This window comes from Hemicordylus capensis, chromosome 3 (assembly GCF_027244095.1).
Source record: "Hemicordylus capensis ecotype Gifberg chromosome 3, rHemCap1.1.pri, whole genome shotgun sequence".
Taxonomy (NCBI): domain Eukaryota; kingdom Metazoa; phylum Chordata; class Lepidosauria; order Squamata; family Cordylidae; genus Hemicordylus; species Hemicordylus capensis.
Window position 1 is genome coordinate 156,515,277 of NC_069659.1, and position 16,026 is coordinate 156,531,302.

The window sequence follows — 16,026 nt, forward strand, 5'->3', positions numbered from 1 at the left end:
CACCCCCAAAAAAGTAAAAGCAAAATAAGGAAGAACAAAAACAGAGACAACAACAAAACAAAAAACAAAAAGAGAGAGGGGACAAGGGGGGAAAAAGAGACAGAAAGAGAGAGAGAGAGACAGAAAAGACGGGATAGAAAGCTAGCGCCCGTTATCATAACGGGCTTAAAAATACTAGTTATTAATAATTATGGTTAACACATGCCTATGTTGTTCACAGTGGACCTGACAAATACCCAGGACGGGTTGCGGAATCTGACTGAGAGTGCTCTAGAGGGTAAAATAGCTTTTATTTTAAAAGCATCCCTGCAAATGTATACGCTGTGTGGAAACCTCAGACTAATTCTATCTAACATGCCCCCCCTTTTTTTCTCCCTACAGAAGAACCTGAACCAGCCCCCACACGTCTAAGCAGATTGAAGAGAAAAGCAAAGAGTAAGGGTAGGAGAAAGAAAGAATGAAATGTTTTCACTATTTTATTTATGTATAGCTTTTATTGATAAAACCGTATGATTCCCTTATCTGCAGATGTAGTATCCCATGAACAGCATCAACCTGGACACATGGCGCCCAGGGACTCCAACGTGGAGGTGCAGCCAGCCTACAAAAAACCCAGAAAGGCTATCCTGGAACCTGGTAAGACATTTCCACACTGCATGACACAAACAGCTACATACTTCAGTAACACACATGTTTGTACCATGCGGGTAAGACATTTCTGCACCGCATGACACAAACATGCTCACACATCATGCACACACCTATGTGTCATGTTGGGGAGGACCACCACCCCCTTGTCTGCGTGGATTCCTGAAGACGTTCCCTCTACTACCTGACGACAGCTGACCCGGAAGCCCTAGGAGCGGGCAAAACCACAAGACACCCAGAGACCCTTTCAGAAGCCTGGTAAGTCTACCCCCCCCCCCAATGGCACAACACACACACACACACACACACACACACGTTCAAACCTACTAGCTGTGGGTGATTTACTCCAGACATACATGGTGACCCCCTGCCCCCCTCTGATCTATCTGTTTCAGAACATGAACCGGGGGTCCGTGATGTCCAAGAGTTGAACTTCCAAGATAACGAGTTCTTGGCCAGTATGGCACGTGTTACAGAACACATAGAGACATTGATAAGAACTAGGGCTGTGGCTTTTGAACGCAAGGCCGAAGCTGAGCAACACCTTGAACAAGCAAAACGCATCATACGTAAACAAATGGCCGTGATTAGTGATACTTCACAACAGCTACAATGTCTAAAGACACGTGCAAACCCTGTGTGTGATTTCGTAGACAGAAATAAAAAAGATCAACCATACCCTGTCTGCATACAGGTGGGGGGAGGGTCCGCATCTAGCCACCAGCCAGGAGGGTATAGGAATGCTTCTGATTCTTCAGACGAATTTGAACCATCCGAGGAGTCACCTAGTGGCCCCGGTCCTCAGAATGCTTTTACTGAACAGTGTGAAACCCAGAATGGGTCCTCTCTAGGTGAGGCTTCTGATGTTGGCCCGAATGCCACCCCCAAAGAGCGGGCTACCCACAGCGGAGCTTCTCGAGGAGGCTTGGCGTTCGATGTTGGACCTGCAGCTGGTTCCCAACAGTTCTCTTCTGAAGAAGCAGCAGGCATTTCTGAAGAAACCCCACCTGTGGATCTTCAGTTTATACAGCGTTATAATAGGAGCTATGCACGCTTTAATGGAACTGAAATGTATTACGAATTCAAGTTTGTGAATTTGGACAGAGTACACTCCTTTTGTGATGCGCTATCTGGGATGCATTCTGCTATTCAAAGGGTTTGGGATAATATAAACAATCATATAGAACCAGGGGACTTTGTACAGCTCAGATTGCGAGCGCCAGGGATTTCAAACCCCCTTTACTCAGCAAGGAGACAGGCAGGCCATCTGAACGCTGAGGCATTCCTAAGCGTTATATCTAACCTGCTTCAAAGTTATGCACAAATTTTAGCTGATGGTGTATTAACACTGGCTGCGATTGTCATCACACCCCCACGAGGAGCCGGTCGCAGGCATATAAAATCAATACCCTATAGCAGCATTATACAGAAAAAGAGGCTGCATCTGATAGATGTCCCCATGCCTAACACAGCCCTCTGTTTTGCAGCGAGTCTCATGGCTGTTCTAGATTTGAGAGCCACCGCTACACAGATAAAAAAGGGAGCAAAAAAGTTGTACCAGGATCTTGGGTGGAGTGAGCAAAAACAAGTGTCTTATGCAGACGTGGAAACCGTAGAGACACATATGAAGGTCAATATTGTTGTTGTGCAATGGGGAACTTCTGGATGGAGTATTTTAAAAACTCCTGAACAGAAGTACCTCAAAACCTGTTTTCTGTTACTTCATAAGGATCATTATTATGGGGTTAAGAACATCAAAGGGTTTTTTGGGACCAGAAATTTTTGTTATGTCTGCTACACGCCCTACAGACACACACACGACTGTTTGATGAGGTGCCACCGCTGTTTAGAGGCTGGCTGTGTAAAACACGTGGGGCGTGTAATCAGATGCCCCAAATGCAAGATGCAGTGTAGATCACATGAGTGTCTAGGAAAGCATATGAAGCTCGCCGCCATGGGGCGGGTAGAATGCATCCCGCATGACCTATGTGAAAAGTGCTTCCGCTATGTCGAGGCGGGTCATGAAACTGAACGCATCTGTAGGGGAAAGCAGTGCCGTGTCTGTTATGAGTACCTTTCCCCCGGGGTAGAACACGCGTGTTACATTCCACGTCTACAGTACCCCGAGATATCAGTAAAATATGTGTTTTATGACTGCGAATGCAGGCAGGAGGATGGGATCCACGTCCCAAACTATATTTATGCCAAGGCCTTTGAAGGGGAGCCTGTGGAGCCTGTTAAAGCATATCAAGAGAAACAGAAAGATTGGGAGAAGTGGGGGCCCCAAGGGGATTATTGGGAATTTAAGGGAGATAAATGTCTGAATGAGTTTGTATTACATTTTACATCAGATAATAAGTTTATGGGGTGCACTTTTCTGGCTCACAACTCGCGGAGCTACGATGGCATTTTGATACTGAGAGAGCTAATCAATGACGGCCTCGATGTAGAGCTGCTCACACAGGGGGGGAAACTGCTGTGTATAACAGTTACAAAAAATGACATAAAATTTATAGATTCCCTATGCCACCTACCCATGGCTCTAGCAAAACTCCCCAAAGCTATGGGTTTTCAGGGCTGCAAGGGCTATTTCCCACATTTCTTTAATAAAAAAGAAAATGAGAGTTATGTTGGGAATATGCCAGACCCCCAGGACTACGGTGTGGATGCTATGAAGCCTGCAGATAGGGAAGAATTCATGAAGTGGTATGAGGAAAACAAATCAAAAACGTTTGATATGCAGAAGGAATTGGCCTATTACTGTCAGAAAGATGTAGACATCCTGATGCAGGCCTGTACAAAATATAGACATGAATTGGTTGAGATGACATGGGATGTCGTTGATAAACGTATGGGGAGGAAAAATGCCAGGGTGCTGGTGGGTATCGACCCCTTCCAATACCCTACACTTGCTAGTGTGTGCTTAAGAATGTACCGCTACAAGTATCTGAAAGATGAAGAGATCGCCATACCGGCCCCAGATAACTACCATCATCAGTGCAAAAGATTCTCAACTATGTCCATTCAATGGTTGGAATACATAGCCCACAGGGAAAACATACATATTCAACACGCTTTGAAAGGGGGTGCGTTTAAGGTTGATATTACTCAGGAGCTTCAGGAGGCGTCGGGGGGTGTTAAGGCATACTATTTAGATGGTTATTCTGTGAATGGGGGAAAGAAATGCGCTTTTGAATTTAATGGCTGCTTTTATCACGGGTGTGTAACCTGTTATTCAGCACACAAACAGCACCCCATGTTGTCGGAAACCTATGGTTTTCTCTACAATGCTAGTGAGAGGAAAGCAGATGACTTAAAACGCATGGGGTTTGAAGTCGGTTGTATATGGGAGCATGAGTGGCGTGACATGGTCAAGGGGGATCAGAAGGTGGTAGATTTTCTGAAGCAGCAGGGATTTCCAGAACCTCTGGAACCTAGAGATGCGTTGTTTGGGGGCAGGACAGGCTGTGTGAGTCTGTATTATGAGGCGAAGGAGGGAGAACAGATTCACTACTCAGATTTTACCTCTCTCTATCCTTTTATCATGCGAAATCGCCAGTTTCCCATAGGACACCCTAAAGTAATTTATGACGATTTTAGACCACTCTCTGAATATTTTGGAATTGCCAAGGTGAAGGTATACCCACCGCGCCATCTCTTTTTCCCTGTCCTCCCTGTCAAAGTGAACGGGAAGCTCATGTTTCCGCTGTGCAGTCTCTGTGCAGACTCACAGCAGCTGGAGCAATGCAGGCACAATGATGAGGAAAGGGCTTTAGTGGGTACATGGTGCACTGTAGAATTGAATGTTGCTGTGGCTAAAGGTTACAGGGTGGCACAGATCTGAGGTTTGGCATTTTGAAAGGAGTTCTGGCAGCCTCTTTTCAGACTACGTCAAAACATTTCTCAGGCAGAAGCAAGAGGCTTCGGGCTACCCAGCAGAGTATGTCAGCAGGGAGGATAGGGAGAAATACATTGCTGCGTATTATAAGAAAGAAGGTGTGTGTTTACGCCCCGAGATGATTGAATCAAATCCTGCTAAACGCCAGATAGCCAAGCTTTTCTTAAATTCCTTGTGGGGGAAATTTGCTCAGAGATCAAACCTTCCTAGGACATCCATAGTAAAAAGCCCTAACGAGCTTTTCCAATACCTCTTTTCAGATAGCTATGAGGTCTCTATGTGTGAATTCCTTGATGATGATACATGTTGTGTGTCTTGGAAAGATGCAAAAGAACGTATAGTTCCACCAGGTCACACAAATGTTTTTCTGGCGTGCTTTACAACCGCCTATGCACGCCTGCATTTGTACTCTATCATGGAGAAGCTGGGGGAACGGTGCCTGTACCATGACACAGATTCTGTGATCTATGTGTCTCGTGAGGGGGAGTACAACCCACCCCTTGGAAACTTTTTAGGGGAGCTGACAAACGAACTACCGGCAGACCAGTACATAACAGAGTTTGTGAGCACAGGTCCTAAATCTTACGGCTACAAGCTGTCAGGGGGGGAATCGTGTATTAAGGTCAAGGGAATTACTCTGAACTTTTCTAATTGTCAAAAAATTAATTTTGACAGTCTGAAAAATCTGGTTTTTGCCTACGTTTCGGACCAGAACCTGTCACGTGAGATTGTGGTAGAGCAGAATGGCATCGTTAGAAATAAGAGGAGATGGGAGATAGAAACACGTCTTTTGAGGAAGACGCAGAGAGTGGTGTTTGATAAGCGTGTCATCGTTGAGGGTTTTAAGACTATCCCCTACGGGTTTTAAAATGGATGTTCGATGGCAACACCCCTTCTCCGCTATCCTTGCGGGACCAAGCAATAGCGGAAAAACGTTTTTCCTTAAAAAAATGCTGGACAATGCACACAGTGTGCTATCTGTGATGCCTGAAAAAATCGTATGGTGTTACTCTTGTTGGCAACCTTTGTACAAACAAATGCTCTGTAAATACCCTATGATAAAATTTGTAGAAGGTATGCCTGAGAAAATTGATGATGATGGCTTGTTACCCCCAAATAAAATCTGTTTTCCTGTTCTGGATGACCTGATGAGTGCTTCATCTGACAGCCAGCAAACTGAACGCGCTTTCACTGAGTTTGTTCACCACAGGAATCTGAGCGTTTTTCTCATCACACAGAATGTTTTCTACAAAGGGAAAGCGGCCCGCACCATAAGCCTTAATGCCAAGTATATGGTGCTCTTTAAAAACCCAAGGGATAAATTACAGATCATTAATTTGGCGCGTCAGATTTTCCCCGGGGATGTCAAGTATTTCACTGAGGCCTACCACGATGCCACACGGGAGCCTTATGGTTATCTAGTTGTGGATTTAAACCCTAGAACTCCTGAGGATTATAGGGTCAGGACGGGTCTTTTCCCTCCCGAATGGCCTGTCGTATACATCAAGAAAAAATCAAAGGGGGGATACAAAAGGGGGTCACACTGATGCTTTCACAGGTATTCCTGTTACCCCACTGCTCTGAGAGCCATGTCTACCCGTGTGAAGAGAAACATACCCCTCTTAAAACTCCTTATTCATGCCTCAGCACGGCAGAGGAAAGCCATACTATGTGCAGCTTCTGATGATTTAATATCAGCCATATCCGAGATTGCCCTAAACACCTTAAAAGGAAATATTCCATTGTCTCCGCACCAGTTGCGTGTGCTAAGAAAAAAGCGTGGATTAATTAAAAAACTGAGTAACAAGCGCGTATCTCTGAGAAAGAAGAAGCTTTTGCTCAAGCAGTCTGGAGGGTTTCTTGCGCCGCTGTTAGGTATTGCAATTCCTCTGATAACAAGCCTTTTAACCAAACAATAATGGAGTATGCGGAAAAGATGTACATGGTCCCCAAACATCAGTTAGATCTGCTAAAAGGGAACCCTCCTAAGGAGGAAAACATCCGAGCTGCTACAATCTACGCTTTAGACACTGAAATGCAAGGTGTTCTTCAGAGGTCTGACTTAACAGAATATGAAAAGGCTAAACTTTATGAGGGCCTACTTCAAAAATATTTAACACATGTGAGAATGGGTGATACCGAAAAGGGAAGACTAAACCTGTTTCTACCACAGCCTGAGATGCCAGCTGTTGAAGCTACACACAGCTCTGATACCTCCTTTCAGGAAATCTTGGACACTCTCCCTGTGCGTTCTAGGAACTCGGCAAAGATTTTGTTAAACAAGCTGAGGCAGAATGCTGCAGTTACAGCGTGGGATGAGCAGGGGCGTTTTGTCTATAAGGGGACGGCTGTTGACGGTTCCAACATGGTGGATCTGATCAAGGCATTCACTCAAGTTCATACCCTGCGTTCCAAACGCTTCCCTAAAGGCTGGGATCTGTTCATGAACGGTTTGGCAGAGTTAAATGTGCCTACCTCTGTGGCAGGAAACCAGACCAGTAGGGAGTTTTGGGAGCATATGAAGAATCCTACCCCTTGCAGCTAGCCCTCTAACCTTAACACCTACACCCAGGACTTCTAAAATACCCGTGAGAACTCACTGGCTCCAATTGTAACCTGCTACATATATATTAAAACATGTAAAAGTGTCAAATAAATTTTTTCTCTGAAATATATTTTACAGGGTGGTAGTTGCTGCTTTGCGGGTAAGAATGATACAAGCACACACATGTATACTTTTTAAAGACTCAAGGCTTACTTTATTGTTCTGTGAAAATCAGTACAAGATCCACAACCTTGCGTGCTTTGAAAACAATTTGCGACATGCCTAGGCATGCATTTCTTTTTCTTAACATACAGTTCGACCATCTGGTCATTTCTTTCTAAATCCCCAGAATACAATTCTTGAATCTGCTTAAATGTTAATCCCCTACCCCTCTGCAGTAGAAAGAACAAACAGTGGTAGCCACAGGTCACAGAGTCGTGAGCTTGGAGCTGTCGGGGTTGAAAGACTGTCTTAGAGGCATTTTTTCTTTAAAAATTCATTATCGCTTTGGGAAAACGTGGGTGATTTGGGGGGTGTCCATAAGAATCAAAAAACTCTGCCTGGTTGTCCTCTGGCAGGTAGATGGCTAACCAATGTTCTCCCGGTAGGGTATGGTCGTGTGTGTTCACTACTAATCCCACAGGTCTTTGTAGCAGTCTCTTTCTAGGCAACCAGTCACTAGGGAAAACTCCAAAGAATGTCTTTCGGGTGCAGGGGCTGGCAGACAGTACGCGTGTTAATTGTATGCTATCCATATTACATATAGTCGAACAGTACATCCCGTCTGTGGTTTATCTCGATGAGATTGTCAAATACCGCATACACAATCATGTTAATGGTCAGTTGAAGCGGTCTGGCAAAACGTATCTCGGCCCTCAGATTCCCTGTCTTAATCAGGGAATAGTGGCTCCCGCATTCTTGGTCAGGCGTTAGATCAAAAGCAAACAGTGTGTAGCCTTTCCCACATTCTTCCCTATTAATGAGCAGGGGTCTGTCTTCTAGATGCTTGCCTGTGACCTGTAGCAACCCCACATACTCACGGATATAGTTACGCGCTGCAAAATCTGGCTGGTAAGGCTTCATAGGGACAGGAGTACTATCCATATAGAGGCAGGCAAAGTTAATGTCATAATGCTTGAAATTAAAGGGATTTTTGGTATATGAACCACTAAATGCATCGTTATCCACAAAACCAATGATGACAGTTTTTGGCAACTGCCCTAAATACAAATTTTCCTGATTGCAGACACGGCTTCCAGCGGGGATACTGAACACTTTCATACTCACACGGTCCACAGGGTATTTTGCATTGGCTGTGAGCAACGCCTCCGCATGTGCTAACCGCACAGAAGGGTTCAGGGAACATTTCTTGATAAAGAGGGATGCCGATAGTATTTGCAGCTTGTAGCGGGGGTTAGCTCCACCTGCCATCAGACAGAACGTGTCCTTGTTGCGCGTTAGTTTAATTTTCACATCTACACCGTTTAAAAGCAGTTTTTCTTGAAACATAATATCTGTGTGTAGATGCCCCATTAGGTCCACCTTCCGACTTTCAGATGTGAACGCTGCTCTGTCTAAAAATCCTAAATTCTGCCCATCTAAAGCTGTTATCTCGTGAAAGCCCGGGGCATCCTTATAAAATAACCCTGCTGAAAACTGTGTAGATAGAGTGGCCTCACTGTAATTCATCATCGCTTCAATGAAAGCCCTGTAGGGGTAGGTGCTACTGCTCTGACTGACAAGACGGTCTCCCAGGGTCACATCCACCTGGCTAAACATGGCTGCTAGCGGGTAGTTCACAAACCCCACAGCAGAGTCCTGTGCCAAGTTGGTCCCATCCTCCTTGACAATTTTACAACACACATATAAAAGCGTGTTATTCAAATCCAGGTAAAAATCTCCAGACCCCGCAATGAAAAAGTCCAGAGGGGCTGTGTCTGTCAGGGCTGTAAGCGGTGGAACCTCGACATATACGCTTCTCTCGATACTTGTTTGTGTTGGTGCGATTTGGAAAAGGTCCAGTTCCGATTTCATGCATTCTTCGGAGCTGCAATGTATAAAAGCCATTATGACTTAAAAGATGTCACCGGGAGCACGTTTCCTCTTCCCCTTGGGATGCCTTCGATGCTTCTGAGGCTTTTTCAGGTTCACCCCTTTTCTTTTAAGAGGTTGGGGAGGTCCTAATAGCTGCACACGTGCTGCTTTTCGTTTTCTTTTGATATACATCAGCCCTGACCCCCCTTGTGAGGAAGAAGCTTGATCCATCCTGTTCAGAACTGCTTGGGAGGCATGGCCCACTACGTCTTTGGCAATACCTCGCGCTGCTGTTTTGATGTGTGGCCTAATGATTTCCAGCCCCCGCCTCAAAAGAGGTACAGCTTTCCTGAAAAGGATCCTAAATATACCCCCAATTCCAGCCCCATACATGACAGGGGCCCCCATGAAGCCAGGAAGAGCGCTTCCGGCTTGGGCCCTGTAATAGTTCTTGTAAAGGGCGGGGTCGCCATAGGTTTTCAGAATTGGCATTTTTATTTCCCCTTAAAGTTGTAGGCCTCTTCTGGGGCGAAAGTGTAGCTTCACAATAACCTTGCCAAAACGGAATGGCACACATTTGTCCTGATCCGTCTTTATCTGGACCGTGATCGTATCAATATGGTGCTTGCTGACAGAGATGTAGTGTGGCTTATCATAAACAATGTTAACACATTCACCGTTCAGGCCCTTCACGGGGATACTTCGCAAAAGGGGTACATGGTGGTCTCCCACGATCTGATACTCTACAATGTCTGTATAAACAAACAGAGTGTTGAACCCCCCTGTTATATCTGCAGGAAAAGGGAAACCTTTGCCTGCTGTATCATGAACAAACAGAGTTTTGACCCCACTGGCTATGCTTGATGGGTAAGACAGCTCTTTTGGGTGTGTGTCAGGGAGGAGTCCTAATATGTGTGCTAATTCTGCCCCAGCAGAAAAGGTGTATGCATTGTTAGGACTCATAATCTGTATATATCTAGTAACAGAATCATAAAGCAGGGTAGTCCCCTCTAGAGCCTTCTGGGTGCTGGTGATTTCATTCATATCGTGCAGCAAATCGTTTATGGTGGAGTAATATCCCTTTCGTAAGTAGAAGGTCCATTTCTTTAACCCCTTGCTATATTGAAATGGGGTGTCTGTCGTGATGGTGTCCCATGTGCACGGGTACTGTATCTCTGAGAGCCCCACCTCCCACTCCCCGGGAAGATCCAGTGGCCTGGCTAGTTGGATGGTGAAATCTGAGCTAGCGTTCTGTGGAAAGGCCTTCTTGCTGGCGTTACTAGGGAGTGTGATGTAAAAACCCCTATCACCCATTGCAGAGGTCTGAAGCAGGTACCCAGCTATTGAACTTGTCAGGCCACCCCACCCACTTCACTAAATGTCGTTTTACTTTGCCACGGCCTTTTGTAGCTAGAATTTTTTCAATCCTGTACAATTTGCCCTCTCCTGCTTTAACTTTCTGTAATTCTTCATGATAGAAGCTCCCAATAACTGGCTCACCCATGTAGTCTTTTACCAGATAGACCGGGCGTTCAGCTTTTCTGATGACTCGGTCCACTATAAACAATTCTGTGGTGTAGTTCTGTTCATAACCTTTCTCAAAAACCCCTTTAATTTTTGAAATCCTGACGTGATCTCCTTTTCTTAACACTGGAGACTTTGCTTTTTTATGGCTACAGCTTCCATAGACTCTTCTCCAAACAGACAGGTCGTTGCTGGTTGTGACATCTACCGGCCTGCATTGTATGGTTCTGTGAAAGCTGTGGTTATAGCTCTTTAGGAGTTGAGGCAGGACATCAATATACCTGAATGTGTTATGAGCAGTAAAATACCTCCACATACGTGTTTTCAAGGTTCGGTTCAGTCTCTCCACAAGAGCAGCTTTGACATCGTTGTTGGTGACAAAGTGGTGAATACCTTGCTCCTTTAACAGGGTCCCTACAGGTTTATTTAAAAATTCCCTCCCTCTATCTGTCTGGAGCTTGCCAGGCTCTCGGCCTTCTTTGAAAATAGCTTTAAAAGCACCGGCCACTTCCCTCCCTGTTTTATCTTTTAGAGGTACAGCCCAAGCATATCTAGACAGAATGTCCACAACCGTCAAAATGTACTTGTACCCATTGTTGTATTTACAATATTGCTGCATGTCCACTAAATCGGCCTGCCATTGGGCATCCACCCCTGAAACAACAGTCTTGTTTCTTTTAAAATGAATCCTTGCAGGCCTGTGCAGAGTGTAAGCATCCTGCTCTGAAAGCCATGCCTCAACATGTCTTTTACGCAGATCTCTACTCTGCTGTCTGGCCTCTTGAAATAGTGGGTTTACACCTCCAAGACTCCCCACTCTCCCAGGGTTGTAATATATTTTCTTTAAAACTTCTTCGGCCCCTGCCATGGTTCTGTTTAACACAAGTATGGACACACATATTTAAAACAAATTTCTTTTATTGGTCCCCATCAGTACACGCACAGGAAATGCAGGACACATTGACATCCCTGAGTTGCATGTTCTCAACACCCCGTACCTGCACAAAAGAGGGAAATATTTTAATACTAACAGGTTAAAAAAAACCAAGTTAACAAAACAAGACTGCTTAAATCGCCTCCAACTCTCCAGCCTGCCAGTTTCCGCACTGGGGTCTGGTTCTTCAGGCTTTGTAACCACAAGGCCATCCAAGGTTTCCTCCTCCTCACCGCTTTCAGATGATGAAGTAAAGCACACAGCCCTACAGTAATCGACCCATGGGTCGGTGGGGTCTGGGGTCAGGCAGTCACAAGATGACCAGTCTTCGCTCGATCTGCAGCACTTACGATCGCAATAGACGACCCTTGACCGGGATGACAAGTAAGATTCGCACCCGCACTCATCTGAATAAGTATACTCTCCACATGAGCTATCACAACACCTCTCGTCGCACCAATCAAATTGGGGTCTGCTCTTCACCCATTTTCTCTTCTTCCTAAGCCGCTTTTGTTTCACGGGCTCTTCTGTTTTAGAATCTGAGGAACACACGTTTCCCACTCTGGAGATGGTAGTTGGAGGCTCTTCATCTTCAGTTTCCATGGTGGTTAGAAGGCTGGTGTCACAGTGCCCGCAATCACATTCTAGTCTACCACCCTCATCCGAGGGCCCTGCTGCAAAGTTAGTCTCTGGAACCTCCCCAACAATAAGATCAGCCCTCTGAGGGGTTTTCATACCCATAGGAGGGAAGGACAGACTCCGCACTTGCATAGGCTTAATCTTTGTGGGTGCCTGTGGCGATGATAGGTCTGTGGCACGCGGTGGAGTCCTAGCGTCAGCCATCGTCTCTGTACAGCTGTAAAATGGCTTCCCTCTAAACGCACCACCCCTAACCCTGTTCGTAGAGGGGTCACTTGACCCGGTTTCACCCAATAAAGTTACACAAAATGGCCATCCAACCATTATCACGCCTGCGCACTCGGTCCTTTCCAGACACTGAAACCTGTTCCTATTGGTCCAGGGTGGCTAGGCGTGTTCGTAGAGGGGTCACATGTCCGCCTTCGGACATGTCTGGACATATTCTGGGGTAGGGGTGGCAGGGTGGGTGCCAGACTTCCGGGGTGAGGGCATACCCGTACTTCTGACCCTTTCCGACCACGTGGGGTCTCCTCTGGGCCTTTTCGACCAATAAAGTTGCACAAAATGGCCGCCCGACCATTATCACACCCGCTCACTCGGGCCTCTCTGGAGCCTGAAACCTGTTCCTATTGGTCCAGGGTGGCTAGGCGTGTTCGTAGAGGGGTCACCTGCCCACCTTCGGACATGTCTGGACATATTCTGGGGTAGGCGTGGTAGGGTAGGTGCCAGACTTCCAGGGGTAAGGGCGTCCCCCAATTCTGACCCTTTCCGGTCACGTGGGAGTCTCCTCAGCCCCTTCCGATGATGTATTTCCGGTGACGTAAGCACATTTTGACAGCTGCATGCCCCGCCCCCGTGACGTCACTGTGATGTCATCCTCCAGCCACGTGCTTTTGTTTGTAAACAAGAGCACATGGTTTTTGACAGCAGGTACGCCCCTATACTACTGATAAGGACTGAGGATGCACCCATTAAAAGTACTGATTGGATTACTGGACTCTCCGTTGGTGCAAATTTCCTCTTCTCGCATCTAGGCACTCTATTTTCATGACAAACAGCCTTGGCGTACCTCAGCAATTCCTGATGATGGGAGCTGTAGTTGACAACTTCTGGGAATCCTGGCTACAGGGAACATGGCCACTGCTCAGTTCTTTGTGCCACTTGCCAGATCGGTTTTCTTGCCTAGCCTGATCTGCCCAGTCTTCTTCACCAACATAGGAACCAGGTTCCACAGAGGAAGCACCCTTGTGGATTCACCCCATCAACTAACCCTTCCATCCTTCTCACCCCAGCCTCTGACCGAGCTGTCCCCGAGGAACGAGGTCCTTTGGGTCTTCCAGGAGGTCTGAGGTCTCTTCGTCCAGATCAAGTGATATAAACATTTGCCCCTTGCTGGGTCCATATCTATCCCTATTCCTGTTCTAAAATCCCACCTCCTCCTGCTCTAAAGTCCTCTTTCTCTTGCCCACCTGGGGATTTATACAATTAGGACTTTAAGCTAAAACGCCTCATTGCAGATGAGTGTATCTTTAATAGTAATACTGCTTTAACCACACATTTCTTTCAGCTGTACCCCATCCTACAATAAAGTTTTTTGATTTTGAAACTTGTATCTTGCCTCAGTGATTTCCTGGGTCCACAACTTTGAACAGATTTAATCTGACCTGGAACTGTCCTCTCTGAGCTAATTTCCCCATGCAAGCCCAAACGCAAATTTAGCGGTGTTCACCAATCACCCCAGGACAGTTTCATTAACACCACCAGTGTTCCCTGTAACAGGGGTTCCCAGATGTGGTTGACTACAACTCCGTAATCTCCAGCCAGGGGCCATTGCAGCTGAAGATGATGGGAGCTGTAGTTAACAACTTTTGGGAATCCTGGCTACAGGGAACATGGCCCCTGCTCAGTGAGGCTCTATGAATGAATGAATCTATTATGGTCACTGACCAGCAATCAACAAATAAAAATAAAAGTAGCAATCAAGATAAAACAAAATAAGATCAAAACAACAGAGCTAGATAATAGAACATCAAAGTATACAGAGCTCTCAATCACAATTAGTCAATTGCTCCTGTCTCAGTTTACAAGCTGCCACATAGCATCTTGCTACTCCAGCTGTAATGGCTATATACTGGTCTGCCAGAAGGAAGGAGATAAGAGTTCTTTGGAACACTCTCCCCCCGCCAGATTCATTCAGCCCCTTCTTTTAAGGCCCTTCTTAAGACCTACCTGTTTCATCAGGTGTTTGCCCTTTTATTATTTATTTATTTATTATTATTGTATTAATTGTTATTGGTATTGTTGTTCACAACCTAGAGTCTTTGGAGGAGGTGGTATATAAGAAAATTTGAATGAATGAATGAATATAGTATTCTTCCCATCAACCTGGCATATTTTTAGAAAGTGGTTCAATCTAGGCAATGTCCCTATAATTATATGAACAATATAGAACAACATGTGAAATGGTTTCAATATTGTCCAAGCAGCATGGACATAGCCAGTTCCTGAGCAGTATTTTCTTAAATCTGTCACCCAAAATGGCAGAAAGCAGGGCATTAAACCGCACCAGTGAGAAAGCTCTCCTCTGATTTAGAGTGGTCACATTTGTGAAGTACACAGCTGGCTGAAGGTAGTTTGGGAAACCGTCTGGAATACTACTGGGGGCAACATAAATTAAATCAACTTACTTCTCCATATCCACTATTTGTTTAATAATTTCTTTGGCAGCCTCATATCCCAATGAAAATAAGTAGTGTGGAGAGAAGCCATATTTACCCAATTTATCATAGAAGTTCTTACACCAGTTAGAGTGGAACTCATCCTTCAGTACCAGGGGGGCAAGGCCCTGGTGGCAGAAATGTAATTTGAACCAGCAATTAAATGGCCCAGGCCATCCCAGGGCCTCCACTCTGGTTATGCTTAAAGGTATAGGATGGCATTCGAGACTCATCTAGGCACCTGAAATATGGCATGAAGGAATCTAGACTGGAACACTTCCATAGGTTTGAAATTACAGGTGGAACAGATTTGTGCCAATATTTTAGCATGTTATACCTTAAAAGCCTCTGGGATAAAATATCCCCCTTTAGTGTGGAAAAAGGTTAATATGGCAGATGCGCTCCTCTGAGCACTTGCTGCAGCATGTTCCCCATGTCCCATTTGCATGAAAAACTAAACCTAAGTACTTATAGGTTCTAATCAGTGAGGCTCTAGATTCCATGCAATGATCTATGTGTTTTGCATGCAGGTACTTTGCATGCAGCACTTCTGCATGGTTAGTGAGAACATCGGTCCATGGTTCTTCTCACAAATATGCTCTCGCTTTGTCTTTTCTAGCTTTAGAAACTAATCATCCCTTCTATCATTTTGGATAGTTAATTGCTTTCATTGGCAGATCAGCCAGAAACACTAGAGTAAGAACCTTACAACATAGGTGTTCCATCATTAAAGTGGTAATTTCATGATAGTTGGAAGTCCCCACCCCCTGAATTGCTTGTGGTTTGGGTATTCAGGCAGGGCAGTGATGTGACCGGGTGGCACTTTAGTTATCAAGGTATTGTACATTGTTTCATACTAAGGAAATAGCAAGAGCCAACCATGTGATTAAAATAGGTGGATATTTTTAATAAAAGATGAGAAACACAAAACTATCAAAGATAATTGTAGCCTATACCATGAAAACAACCATTATTGTTAACAGCACAAAAGTTATCCCCAAAGTATAAAAACAACCCCTACAGCAATAAACAAACAAACAAACAAACAAACAAACAAACAAATAAATATTCCTGCAACATAAACAGA

General features: G+C 45.2%; 1 protein-coding gene across 2 annotated transcripts; it reads left to right on the forward strand.

Annotated features, from left to right (window-relative positions):
• LOC128349138 (uncharacterized) lies at positions 1-5,687 on the forward strand. Of its 2 annotated transcripts, none has more exons than XM_053305106.1 (4): positions 1-277; positions 382-441; positions 529-636; positions 1,044-5,687. In XM_053305106.1, exons 1-4 carry the CDS (start codon positions 202-204, stop codon positions 4,490-4,492), a joined length of 3,693 nt encoding a protein of 1,230 aa, XP_053161081.1. In that variant the 5' UTR covers positions 1-201; the 3' UTR covers positions 4,493-5,687. The 2 variants fall into 2 exon arrangements, with proteins under 2 accessions (XP_053161081.1, XP_053161082.1); XM_053305107.1 differs by having other exon boundaries at positions 382-435.
• Positions 5,688-16,026: the final 10,339 nt, after the last annotated feature.